At 34.5% G+C, this 14,289-nt stretch overlaps 1 protein-coding gene across 8 annotated transcripts in view; it reads left to right on the top strand.

The window, feature by feature from the left end:
• SMCHD1 (structural maintenance of chromosomes flexible hinge domain containing 1) overlaps nucleotides 1-14,289 on the top strand; it is a 146,299-nt gene that overhangs the window by 73,301 nt on the left and 58,709 nt on the right. For all 8 annotated transcript variants that reach the window (XR_005362603.1, XR_005362604.1, XR_005362605.1 and 5 more), the window contains exons 25-29: nucleotides 542-769; nucleotides 5,934-6,082; nucleotides 7,193-7,281; nucleotides 7,864-7,982; nucleotides 10,924-11,091. Coding sequence is in view for 5 of the 8 variants with exons in the window: in XM_038543713.1 (XP_038399641.1) it covers nucleotides 542-769; nucleotides 5,934-6,082; nucleotides 7,193-7,281; nucleotides 7,864-7,982; nucleotides 10,924-11,091 (753 nt within the window). In the remaining 3 variants the exon portion in view is untranslated. The remainder of the gene's footprint in view (nucleotides 1-541; nucleotides 770-5,933; nucleotides 6,083-7,192; nucleotides 7,282-7,863; nucleotides 7,983-10,923; nucleotides 11,092-14,289) is intronic.

The raw sequence follows: 14,289 nt of genomic DNA on the forward strand, positions 1-14,289 counted from the left end.
AATATTTTATATATTTATTCCTGTTTATAGATGCTAGTCACCAAATCTGTCATGTGACTCCAAATAAGAGGAAGAGAATCATTTTAAATCCAAATGCGCTAGTTTTCGGCTTTAAGAATATGGCCACTGTCATTACTTATAACTTGATGGTGTAAAATATGGTTATTAGTAGTATTTTCTTTCTTTCTTTTTTTTTTTTTTAAAGATTTTATTAATTTATTCATGAAGGTCACAGAGAGAGAGAGGTAGAGACACAGGCAGAGGGAGGAGAAGCAGGCTCCCTGCAGGGATCCCCATGCGGGACTCAATCCCAGGACCCTGGGATCATGCCCTGATCCCAAGGCAGATGTTCAACTACTGAGCCACCGAGGCCTCCCTATAGTATCTTCTTAATGACAAAACTTATGAATGTTAACAGTGTATAAGGTGATCTTCTGTAGTATTGGAAATAAATCCTTAATTCTAAATTAAAGCCCAGTAATATGTTTTTTAAAAGTGCAGATGTCATTCAATATATTTTTGTGTTTTTCTCTTTTTCTAGAGCTGTAAAGATGTGGCGCCTGTGGAGAAGACTATTAAGTTGCTTCCTAGTAGCCATGTTGCAAGATTACAGATATTCAGTGTAGAAGGACAAAAGGCAATCCAGATCAAACATCAGGATGAGGTTAATTGGATAGCAGGCGATACTATGCATAATCTTATTTTTCAAATGTATGATGAAGGAGAAAGAGAAATTCATATAACATCAACTTTAGCAGATAAAATTAAAGTAAGTATCTCAGATTAGTTATTTGAAAAACTATCATTTTATGATTATCAGGCTCTGAACAAGAAGTTTTCTAGGGTAGCTTTTAAGAAGCTTATCACAGAAAAATAATACTGTTATTTAGAGTTCCAGGCTAAATAACAATCCCTTTCATGCACTAGATTGAAATGTGAATGATTCGTATGCGACAAGTTCATACCTAGAAAAATGATTTTGAACTTAACAAAAGCCAAAGATTGGAATTCTCTTTTAGCTGTATCTTTATCTTCCTGACCAACTATTTCGACAGCCACAGTCAAGATCACCTTACCAATGCACTGTATTTGTGACTGTTCTAAAGGCAGTAAACAAAAGGTCTGTTAGAACCAAATGGTGAAACATTTTTAACAGGACCCTAATTTAAACATTTTAACAGGACCCTAATTTGACTATTTGAAATTGGCATACCACTCTCTAAAAGCATTATCCTAGAAAAAAAGTTTTGTAGATTTTCAGTAACTTCATATGGTCCTCATCAGTCAGCTGTAATTAAATTCATCATTTGTACCTTGTTAGGGTGAATCTGTATATTGAAACTTAACATCTCTTAAGAGAACCAAATCAAAATACATACTTATCACCTAAGGTAGACCTCTCTAGTACTCCTCTTAAGAATACTTCTCTTGATTGAAAGACTAGTGGGTATTCTGTGCTTACTCCTTTCAAAAGGTACAGTCAGTTCTGTTATAATGAAACACATGCATTTCTTAAAATCACTGTGCCAGATAAAAAAGTACAATAAAAATCACAGGGCTCATGGGGAAAATGGGAATTAGAGCCACAGTACTCAAACTTTCCAGTCACCTATTTAAAAAAAAAAAAAGATAGGAAACTAATAAAATAGTACCAAAAATAGTAACAGTAACACATATTAAATGATAAAGACATTTGTTTTTTTTTTGTTTTTTTTTGTTTTTTTTTTTTTTTTAAATTTTTATTTATTTATGGTAGTCACACAGAGAGAGAGAGAGAGGCAGAGACATAGGCAGAGGGAGAAGCAGGCTCCATGCACCGGGAGCCCGATGTGGGATTCGATCCCGGGTCTCCAGGATCGCGCCCTGGGCCAAAGGCAGGCGCTAAACCGCTGCGCCACCCAGGGATCCCTGATAAAGACATTTGTAAACAGTACAATAACATGTCAGTTTACATTGTGGAAGTGAGTATAGGAAAGGTTGCAGCCTGTGAGTTACTGTGAAGTTGTGGAAACTCCACTAAATGTGGACATGTGTAGCTCAATATACATAATCACACAAGGTAGCTGGTAAGTTTGAGTTGTATTATATGTGTATTTCCATGGATTGGTTTAGCTGAGTACAGGTTTCCACGTTTGCCTATTGTTTTTACTGGTGATATTATGCATTAGCAAACATAAAATTTGCTTCATACTCAAACTGTTCCCTAGTATTTTAATGTCATTGGAACAAATTTGCATTTTTAAACCAAGCAGTATAGCAGAACCAACTGTACTTTTTTCCTTGATAGTCATGGAGAAAAAACTCAAATCTTATGCGAGAAAATAATATTTTAAAAATTCAGTGTTAAGTCAGAGACAATACATCTCCCTTTCTCTGGAAAGCCAGCATTTGCAGACCCTTATATAAGGGAGACCCAAGTAACTAAATTTGTGGAGAGTTGCTCTGTGGGACAGAAGGTAGAAATTGTTTCTTTGTACTGTTTTATATTATAGACATCTTGAGTTTCCAGCTATAGGATCTGATATTTTAAAAGAATTTTGTTCAGCATGGGTTTAGCAGACCTTATTTTTAAATCTTACTTGAAATATTCCTTGGCCTAGCCAGTTTATCTTTTCCTTCCTAAATGAGGGACTGGAGGATTGTTATAGAGATATAATCCAGATCCTGCTTCTAAGGAGAGGCAAGCCATTTTTATCTATATCAGCAAATGTGAAGTCAAGTGTTTCAAAAGTGATACCAGGAACCTGACTTCTGAACTGGTTCCTTGCTTTCTCATAGTTATGTTCACACATTCTGGTTTCTTATCAGTGTTAAGAAACATTGAGTGGAGAGCCTATACTTGTATAACTTTCATTTTGCCATTTTCTAAGCATGTGACGAGCATTTGACAGATTTTACCTCAAATTTAGTAGTTATATATTTATTGGGTTCCAGAAATGTTGAAACATGCACCTCTTTATTGGCAATAAAATATTAAATACTATACTTTTGTTAAAGGTATAATCATTAAAGTGATTTTTGTAGTCTTCAGAGAATTCTCCAGTATTGAGGAATGTCACCCCTAACTGAACTGGGAATCCATTGAAGGGATAACACAGCTAGAGTGAGGGAAGAAAGCCTTTTTAAAAAGTGTTGCTTCTGCTTCTTCCATTATTTTTTTTAAAATGTGTGTGTGGGGGGATCCCTGGGTGGCACAGCGGTTTAGCGCCTGCCTTTGGCCCAGGGTGCGATCCTGGAGACCCAGGATCGAATCCCACGTCGGGCTCCCGGTGTATGGAGCCTGCTTCTCCCTCTGCCTGTGTCTCTGCCTCTCTCTCTCTCTCTCTCTCTCTCTCTGTGACTATCATAAATAAATTTAAAAATAAAATAAAATAAAAATGTGTGTGTGATATATATGTGTATTATATATATTATATATATATGATAAAGAATAAAACATTTAAAAGATAAAAAGGTAACAGAACAGCATGAATTGGGGCAAAATATTAGAATATGACTTGAGAATCACAACTATGGGAGGCTAAAAGAGTAAGTTGAACTAAAAATTCTTACATAGAAAGGATTAGAAGTTTAAAAGTAGGATAGATAAGGTACTCAATTTAAAAGAATCAAGTAACAAATTAATATATGGAATGCGGGATGCAAAATTAAAATAGAGCTAAAAGCATCCAAGAATTGATTAAAACCAAAAGGTGGCCAAAATGGTAGTTAAGTGGATATAACTGGTTTTCTTATCTTGCTGAATAGGAATTAACCTAGATCTTATTCAAAGCCCATATAAATAAGTTTATTTTAACAAAAATTTGCATATTACCTCTTATAATTGATAACATGATTTGACCTGTATGGTATTTTATTTTTTTAATTATTTTAAGAAAACGAATGCACACATGAGTGGTGGGGGCATAGAGGGAGAGAGAATCTTATGTGCAGCATGAGGCGATCTCATTACCCTCAGTTAATGACCTGAGCTGAAATCAAGAGTTGGATGGTTAATTGACAGGCACCCTTGATTCTGTGTTTATTCATTTGGTTGGGGGTTTTTGTTCTTTGTTTTAGATTCTACTTATGAGTGGACTCATATGGTATTTTTCTTTCTCAGTCTGACTTACTTCACTTAGTATAATACTCTCCAGCTCCATCCATGTCTCAAATGGCATCATCTCATCCTTTTTTATAGCTGCATAATACTGCATTGTGTATATATACACAAATAGAGACACACATATACATAGACACTTTTTAGTATCTAAATCATAGACACAAGGTGTCATTCGTCTGCTGATGGGCACTTAGGGTTGCATCCATATCCTGGCTATAGTAAGTAACATGCAGTAAATATAAGGGTGCATATGTCTTTTCAAATTAGTGTTTCATTTTCTTTAGATAAATACCCAGTAGTGGAATTATTGGATCGTATGGTATTTCTGTATTTAATTTTTTTGAGGAAAATACTGTTTTTTGCAGTTGCTGCACCAATTTACATTCCCACCAACAGTGCACAAGGATTCCCTATTTTCCACATGCTCAGCAATACTTGTCATAACTTGTGTTTTTTATTGTAGTCATTCTGATAAGTGTAGGGGAATAATACCTCATTGTGGTTTTGATTTGCATTTCCCAGATGATGAACGATGTTTAGCTGCTTTTCATGTGTCTGTTGGTCATCTGCGTGTCGTCTTTGGAGAGACACATATTCAAGTCTTATGCCCATTTTTTAATCTGACTGGAATTTTTTTGGTGTTAATTTTTATGCATTCTTTATATATTTTGGATACTAACCCTTTATTGGATATGTCATATGCAAGTATCTTCTCTTAGTAGATTGTCTTTCTTTTTTGCTGATGGTTTCCTTTGCTGTGCAAAATTAATCCCAATAGTTTATTTTTGCTTTTGTTTCATATGTCTTAGGAGACATATCTAGAAATATGTTGCTATGGCCAATGTCAGAGAAATTACTTCCTGTGTTCTCTTCTAGGATTTTTATGGTTTCAGGTCTCACATTTAGGTCTTTAATCCATTTTGAGTTTATTTTTTATGTATGGTGTTATAAAGAGGTCTAGTTTCATTCTTTTACTTGTAGCTGTCCAGTTTTCCCAACACCATTTAAGGAAAAAGATTGTCTTTTCCCCACTGCATATTCTTACCTCCTTTGAGATTATATAATTATATAATTATGGGTTTATTTTGGGGGTCTTTATTCTGTTCCATTGATCTATGTGTTTATTTTTGTGCCAGTACTATATTGTTTTGATTACTACAGCTTTGTCATAGTAGGTCTTCAAATCTGCTGCTGTGATACTTTCAGCTTTGCTGATCTTTCCCAGGATTGCTTTGGCTGTTCTAGGTCTACTGTGATACCATACAAATTTTAGTGTTACTTACTCTCGCTTTGTGAAAAATGCTGTTGGTATTTTGGTAGGGAATGCATTGTATCTGTAAATCTTTGAGTAATATGGACATTTTAACAATATGAATTCTTCCAATTCATGCATGAAATATCTTTCCATTTGTTTGTGTCATCTTTAATTTCTTTCATCAGTGTTTTATGGTTTTTGGAGTTTAGGTTTTTTGTCTTTTGGGTTAGGTTTATTCCTAAGTATTTTATTCTTTTTGGCGCAGTTGAAAATGGTGCTTTTAAAATTTCTCTTTCTATACATTGTTATTAGCAGATAGAAGTACTACCAGTTTCTGGGAAAATATCCTGCCACTTCCCTGAATTCGTTTATTACTTCTACTGATTTTTCGGTGGAGTCTTTAGAAAGGAAGGAACTTCTTAATCTTATTAATAAACCACCACCATTTATGGTCATAAAGGGAGGTGGGGAGGATGAGTTATAATTTAACTTTGATTCTTCAGTAAGATAAGTGGCAGTAGGAGGACCTTAGGCTAAGCTTTATATTTTTCTTAGATAATATAATTTTTCTTTCAGGTTAATTGGACTCCTGAGATTAACAAAGAACACTTGCTACAAGGTCTGCTTCCTGATGTACAAGTACCAACATCTGTGAAAGATATGCGTTATTGCCAGGTTTCATTCCAAGATGATCATGTGTCTTTGGAAAGTGCATTTACAGTAAGGTTTGTGGGAATATTATATTTTGAGGTATTTCAAAATTCATATGATAAGAAAAATGCTTTTATCCAAAGCATACTAGTGAAAGTTGTTTTTAATGTAGAAAATAATTGTAATTTCTATGAAATATGTGGTAGGTTGTCTTTGGAATAAAACTTCACTGGAGATAGTGATTAATTCATCAATCTTTCATCTCTTTGGTTAAATTCAGTCCTGTATTTTACTCTTTTATATACTCTGTGCTTAATTGGCTCTCTGGTATTTGTAAAATCTAGAACTGTCAATAAAGGAAAACCCCTTTAGTGCAAGCAGCAGTGAAAACACCTGTAAATGACAGATGTGAAAAATATAAAAGGTAACAGTATGACCAGTCAATATGTTGTTCACAAGGAAAAATTCTTTCATTTCCTAGTGATGATTTTTAAATCTGAGTCCAGATAGACCTAGTATTACTAAAAGAAAAGGAGAAGACTTATGCAAATATATATAAAAAAAATCTTTCACCCAGACCTGTCAACTCCTTGCTCACCTGTTCCAGTAAGCTCATTCACTGAATTCTTCCATCCATTTTCATAATATTTCCAGGCTCCATATTTGAGATTTTTTTTTTAAGAGAGGTAAGACGGGAGGGACAGAGTGAGAGGGAGAGAGAGAATCCCAAGCAGACTCCACACCCAGCACAGAGCCCAATGTGGGGCTTGATCTCACAATCCCGAGATCATGACCCAAGCCGAAGTTAAGAGTTGGTCACTCAACCAACGAGCCATCCACGCACCTCTGAGATAAAATTTTTAGATATGGTACTCTCTACCCGCAGCCTGATCTCTTGATGATGAGTTATTCTTACTGACCTGCCTTTTCTTTCTCAGTTCCCTTTTCATAATTCCTTTTAATCTCGCATAGATGTTATGATTTATCACTTCTTTGCAAGCTGTCTTTTCTCTATTTCTGTTTGGGTTAATAGTGATCTATAAATTGAGATATTTGGAGGAGTGTTGTATTTAAGTTTTAGAAACCAAGTGTTAAATATATATATGTTATTCTTTAGCATATTGAAACTAATTGTTCTCTACAGTCAGTGGCATAACTAATTTTAACTTGTTAACTAATTTCAGACCGCTTCCTGATGAACCTAAACATCTAAAATGTGAATTAAAAGGAGGAAAAACAGTACAGATGGGCCAAGAGCTTCAAGGAGAAATAGGTTAGTATGGTCTGCTTTTTTTCTTTAAAATACTTACGTAATATGTGGTTATATTTATGTTTTGGCATACACGATCTGAAAGGAAAACCTTAGTTTTATATATATCTATTGGTTCAAAATCCATTGTTGGAAAAGATTGCTGTATTTTCATGGTCTTTGCCTAGGCCGACATAACTATGAAATCAGTTTGACAAAAATAGTTTCGTGGGAAAATGCTGGCTTTTGTTAGAAATAATAATAGTTAATATTAAAAGTGCAAAGTAAATGTATCAGTGGAGTCCTAGATTTTTCTTATATCTAGAATATTACATAATACTAAGTTATTTTCTTCAAATATTGATGGTGAAGAATCTGATTAACACCATATTAAATATATAAATATACTTAAGTAGATTCTTGGTTTTATTTTTTGGTGGTTATTATAAAAGAAGCAGGTATGATTACTTTTTATAAAATAATACATAAGAGAACAATGTTAGTGGTTTTCTAAGCATAATTTTCAGTATATAAATGTATTTATAGACATTTATATCTTTTATTAAAAGATAAAAGTTTGATTTTAAACTTTTCTTTTTTATATAGTTGTAATAGTTACAGATCAGTATGGAAATCAGATTCAAGCATTTTCACCAAGTTCTTTATCTGCCTTGGGAATTGCTGGGATTGGACTTGATAGCTCTCATTTGAAAACTACCTTTCAGGTATGGCTGCTTTTCATAGCAGTTGGCTTAGACCATTGGTTTACAATTAACAAAATTTGGGAAAAACTAAAATAAAAGAAGTTTGATTTTGGTGTTTACAATGCAAAATCATTAAAGGCATTAAAAAAGATTTTGTAATGACAAACTTTAAACTCAAAAAATAGAATAGCAGAAGGAATTCTGTGTTCCTATCACTCAGCCTCAATAATCATCACTTTCCCCATTACCATATCATTTTGAAGCAAATTCCACACATGATATCATTTTATCTCTAAATATTTTCATGTGTATATAGAGGTAGTTTTTCATGATTAGTAAAATTTCTTAGTGCTTACGTCCTGCATTAAATAGGAGGCTGGGGAAAAAACTAATTGGGCAAATTTGCAACTGTGGAGTTTAGATTAGCTTGAAAAATAAGAACGAAAGTGGAATTATTTCTTTAAAACATGCAAGCAAACATGATGTATTCTGTTTGGAGAGATCGAAGACAAATTTTTTGGGGGAAAAAAAAAAGATGTCTTTTGAGTTGGGCCTTTAAGGAACCTGTCAGGCCAGAGAAGGTGAGAGAGGAGGAAGGAATTCTAAGGCCAAATAAAGTTGAATCCATTCAGAGCACTTAATGCTTTTTTAAAACTCTTTATTCCTTTTAGAGCCTCCATTACATTTTTAACTTGACAAAATAATCACAAGAGTAGCCTCTTTGTTGCCCTTCCTTACTAGAGTTTCTTTTTTCACTAATATGTTCGACACAACTCACTGTATCTTAGCAATGCTGAAGAACTTTTCGTGATATTTTGTCTACTTTACAAAGGTAAAGTTTAGTGTCTGACTTTCAGGTTCTTCTGTTATTTATCTTCATCCCATGTATATCTGAAATTAGAAGATAACTATGTTTCTGCTGTTATACATGAACAATCTCTATACATAGACACCCAACCTTGCATTCAGTAATTTCTCCTAAATTGTAAACTGCCTTCCTATATCTTCAATCTTCCCCATCTGTTCGAGTCCCATCAGGATGTAAACATGCTGTCATATCTCACATCTTAAAAAACAAATTGCCACCCTCCTTTCCCCCTCATACTGACCAAAACGTCCTTTGGCCCTAATGCTTTGTCCATCTATTGCTCTATTTCTCTTCTTTCTATAGTATAACTCCTTAGAAGGGTTGTATGTATTTTGTTTTCACATTTTTTTCTGTCATTGTGAATTTCCCATTCTCATTTTATGCCACCTATCAGATCTGTCAGCATTTAATGCTGTTAATATAGACTTTCATCTCCCCAGTATGGCCTAAAATATCTAAGGTATTACACTGAAGCATAATCTCACACCTTTCTCCTCCCATAGCTCATTATTCTTTAGTCCAGGTGACTTACTTTCTTCATGTTGTCATTTTACAACTGGTATATACTATCTTGACTCACTTTCAGTCTCTGCAGAAGAAATGGAGCCTTCTGTTTTAAAACTAGTTTTTTAAAAAATAGTGGTTTGGATGGGGGGGGGAGTAAGTAGTTTTAAGATGTCACCATTTCTTCAAATTATTTCTGCATTTACATAAAATGTACTGCTATTCTAAAGTACGTTCCTTTGATAATTTCAGAATTAGACCTTAAAAAGCGCCTTTCACAGTTTTATACTTAATTCTATTTGGACTCATCTACAATTTGTAAATGCATATACAAATTTCATCTTTAAGATTTTCCAGAAGTAAAGGGGATCCTTGGGTGGCTCCACGGTTTAGCACCTGCCTTTGGCCCAGGGCATGTTCCTGGAATCCTGGGATCGAGTCCCACATTGGACTTCTTGCATGGAGCCTGCTTCTCCCTCTGCCTGTGTCTCTACCTATCTCTCTCTCTCTCTGTGTCTCTCATGAATAAGTAAATAAAATCTTAAAAAAAAAAAAAAGATTGGAAGTAAAACTGAAATAACCTCGAAGAGGGCTTAAACAAGAAATCATATCTTTGAAAGGGCTTTTGGTGTTTCAGTAATAAGTGTGGAATTCTAGGTTAGACTTTACATATTTTCAGCTTTCAGTATGTTTTATTAATGAATATTTGTTTTCCAAATACTGAAAAGTTCTGTGCTCATTGGGATTTGGGTAGAAATTAATTTTAATTATTTTTGCCATCTCTTTGTACAGAAAATATTGTACAGTTGTTTGAAATGTAAAACATGAAATTTTAAATCTGATTTTTAAAAATCTGATGGAATAGATTTGTACTCAGAAATTTAAGATGACAAAGTTAGTAATGGTCATTGTTAAAATATGAATGGTATAGTTCTCCTGCCAGTATGGAATTAGTTTTTATCATTCAATCACATTGCAGAAATTATAGGGTAGTTTCATTGATTCTCATTAACATGATGTGAACCAGCGATTGAGCAGTAACAAATCAAAGCCCCTACCTTCTTGGAGATCACTTTATAATGGGAAGAGCACACAGCAGGTAAGAAGTGAGTGATAAGAAAAATAAAATGGGGTAATGAAAACAGTGCCATTATGTGGGGTGGTCAGAGAAGACCCTCTAATCATGGTAACCTGTATGAGAGATAAAAAGAGAGGTCATGTAGGTTGGTAAAGAATTTTGTAAATAGTAGGAAAGAACAACTGCAAAGGGTATTAAACCAGCATATGCTACTTGGGGAATAAAAAGACCATATAAATAAGAAGGACATTAGAAAAATATAAGGTGAAAGGACATAGCCAGAACCTTTTAGATCTCTCCCTCACAAAAAAGAAATTCAGTTTCACTTCTCAAGGAAATGAATTTCATAGTGTGCCAGTATTGGTATGTGTCCAAGGTATTTGTCATTGTTTTATGCAGAAATATATCTATATGCATCTTGGTAAATTACAAAATTTTCTTTTTTTCTTTCTTTTTTTTTTTTTAATTAAGCATAATATCCTGTCTTTTCTCAACCTACTTTTCTTCACTAGGAAAATACACAAAGTATAAGTGTAAAAGGCATCAAATTTATTCCAGGCCCTCCTGGAAATAAGGATCTTTGTTTTACTTGGCGTGAATTTTCTGACTTTATTCGAGTGCAGCTAATTTCTGGACCACCAGCAAAAGTTCTCCTTATAGACTGGCCAGAATTAAAGGAGGTAAGTAACTCTCTGCCTTGATTAAAAATTTATTATCACATGGCTTATTACTTTCAGATTGTCAGTGGATCAGCATAGATATATTTTATTGTCAAAGTAATAACATAGCAATAGTAATAATAACAAAAGGACAAAATAATATTATTCTGAATACTTCATTAGTTAATTCATCACTTGTGTTCTCATTTGTTAAAAAATAGTGTAATACTTATGAATACTATGTAATGTGCAGAATTGTTGATCACTAGATTGCATACCTGAAACCAGTGTAACACTGTATGATAATTTTACTGGAATTCTAAGTTTATTTTATTTTTTATTTTTCTTAAAGACTTTATTTATTTATTAATGAAAGACACAGAGGGAGAGAGGCAGAGACATAGGCAGCAAGAGAAGCAGGCTCCATGCAGGAAGCCTGATGTGGGACTCAATCCTGGGACTTCAGGATCATGCCCTGGGCCGAAGGCAGGCGCTCAACTGCTGAGCCACCCAGGGACCCCTGGAATTCTAATTTAAAAAAAATTTTTTTTAAATATTGTAATTCACACCTTTAAAATTTTACTGCAGAAATTTATAAATCTGTAAAAGTGAAAATAGCATAATGAACCCCCAGTTTCAACAGTCACTATTTTTTCCCAATTTTGTTTCATTATTCTGTCTTACTATCTTAAATGTTTGCTCTGGAGTTTGAGAAGTATGCCTTTCTATGCAGGTAGTTAAATCTTAAATACTGATTATGCAAATGTCTGTTAAATGTGTTGAATTTTTAACAAATGTTTAGAATTCCGATTTTAAAAAGTTTAGATTTTGGTATTTGTTTTTGGTCTAACAGGGCCTTTACCTGTTGGTATGAAAGCTTACATTATTTTCTAAAGGGAAATGAGCTTATATCACCATGGTAATGAATGAAATTATGCTATTAAAGGAGAGGATCATCTAAGAAAAGTTTACATTACCTGTACCCTAGTTTGAGATTGCCCTTTTTGATTTGTGAGTTTAAAATAACAAGTGATGACAGTGAGCATTAAGAATTTTTTTCTGTGATATTGTGTCAACTGAAGAGTTTTACTGAAAAGCCAGTGCATTTATTTTTATCTAGGAGCATTTATACTACATAAATTAATATGTTCTTTGTGCCCAGTAATGTCAATAAAGGATTTGTTTATTATGTTATGAAATAATTTTTTACCTTTGAGGTGGAAAAATGTTGGCATGTCCATCTTTTAATATGATTTTGTGTTGAGGAATGTCAAAAATAATGATAGCTTAACTCAAATTTCTTAAAAGATTAATTTGTAGACCGTAGAAATCCAGAAATTTTTAAGACAAACCAATTTCTTGTTCTGTCACAGATATATATATGTAGATAAGGCTATAAAAGTAATCATTGAATATCTCATCTTCCTAAAATTTCCTAATTAATTCTTGACCCACTTTCCCCCTAAGCAGGATGTGAAGTGGAAAAGGGGAACTGATTTGCCAACTAGCTGATAAATAGACAAAAATATACATAAATGTTATATATTTTTCTCATTTAACCCTAACATGATGTATTATTATCATTCTTATTTTATAAATGAAGAAACTGAAATCCTGAAACATTAAATTCCATGCCAATACTAAAAAGTGGCAGAGGGCAGATTTGTATTTATGAACATTCGATTTCGGATACTAGCTTTTTCCACTTTTTCCCAGATAACTTTATGACTAAAAGTGTGGACTATAAGCTATTTTTAAAGAATATTCTTGGGCAGTCCCAGTGGCCCAGCAGTTTAGTGCCGCCTTCAGCCCAGGGCATGGTCCTGGAGACCTGGGATCGAATCCCACGTCAGGCGCCCTGCGTGGAGCCTGCTTCTCCCTCTGCCTTGTCTCTGCCTCTCTCTCTCTCTCTCTCTCTCTCTCTCTCTCTGTCTCTCTGTCTCTCTGTCTCTCATGAATAAATAAATAAAATCTTTTAAAAAAAAAAGAATATTCTTTAAAATTAGTCACTATTTGATGTATAGACAATTAACATGATTATGAATAAAGTACCACAGGGCAGCCTGGGTGGTTCAGTGGTTTGGTGCTTGCCTTCGGCCTGGGGCATGATCCTGGAGACCTGGGATCAAGTCCAGCATTGGGCTGTCTACATGGAGCCTGCTTCTCCCTCTACTTGTGTCTCTGCCTTTCTCTCTGGATCTCTCATGAATAAATAAATAAACTTAAAAAAAAAAAAAAGGAATAAAGTACCAGGATATGTTTGCATTTGGAAACTGTCATCAGTTTTTTTTTTAATTTGGGCTTTTATTTATTTATTTATTTTTTAATTTACTTATGATAGTCACAGAGAGAGAGAGAGAGAGGCAGAGACACAGGCAGAGGGAGAAGCAGGCTCCATGCACTGGGAGCCCGATGTGGGATTCGATCCCGGGTCTCCAGGATCGCGCCCTGGGCCAAAGGCAGGCGCTAAACTGCTGCGCCGCCCAAGGATCCCTAATTTGGGCTTTTAATAAACTTTGGCAGATGGAATATAGTCAAGCATTTTAACCAAACTAGTCTCAAAGGCATCTTTTTTTTTTTTTTTTTTTTTTTTTATTTATGATAGTCACAGAGAGAGAGAGAGAGAGAGAGAGAGAGAGAGAGAGAGGGGCAGAGACATAGGCAGAGGGAGAAGCAGGCTCCATGCACCGGAAGCCCGACGTGGGATTCGATCCCGGATCTCCAGGATCACGCCCTGGGCCAAAGGCAGGCGCTAAACCGCTGCGCCACCCAGGGATCCCTCAAAGGCATCTTTTTTTAAAAAAAAATTAAGTTCTGCCTGAAACAGATTATTAATTTTTTTCCCACTTCTAGCAACCTCCTAATGTTATTTGTTAACCAACAACCTCCCTGTGATTGGAGAAAACACAGGGATCATTATTGACAGGAGATGATAAATCAGCTTTACTTTATCACTAGTTTGTTCTCTCCCATCTTCTTTTTTTTTTTTTTTAACTTTTAAAATCTGACATATTAGACTGGAACTTTATCAGGTTTCTCACTGAACAATGTGTTTCCTTTGATATGTTCAGTATTACTAGGTCAACAGGCAAATTCCCAGCATTACACAAGCCTCACATAAAGGAGGGAAAAAGCAGGAAGTATTTTAAACCAATAAGACTGTAGATTATCAGTGACTAGTCCTATTTAAGGAGCACTAGAAAGCTGTGTATTACTGCT

Source organism: Canis lupus, chromosome 7 (assembly GCF_011100685.1).
Source record: "Canis lupus familiaris isolate Mischka breed German Shepherd chromosome 7, alternate assembly UU_Cfam_GSD_1.0, whole genome shotgun sequence".
In the NCBI taxonomy this organism is placed as follows: domain Eukaryota; kingdom Metazoa; phylum Chordata; class Mammalia; order Carnivora; family Canidae; genus Canis; species Canis lupus.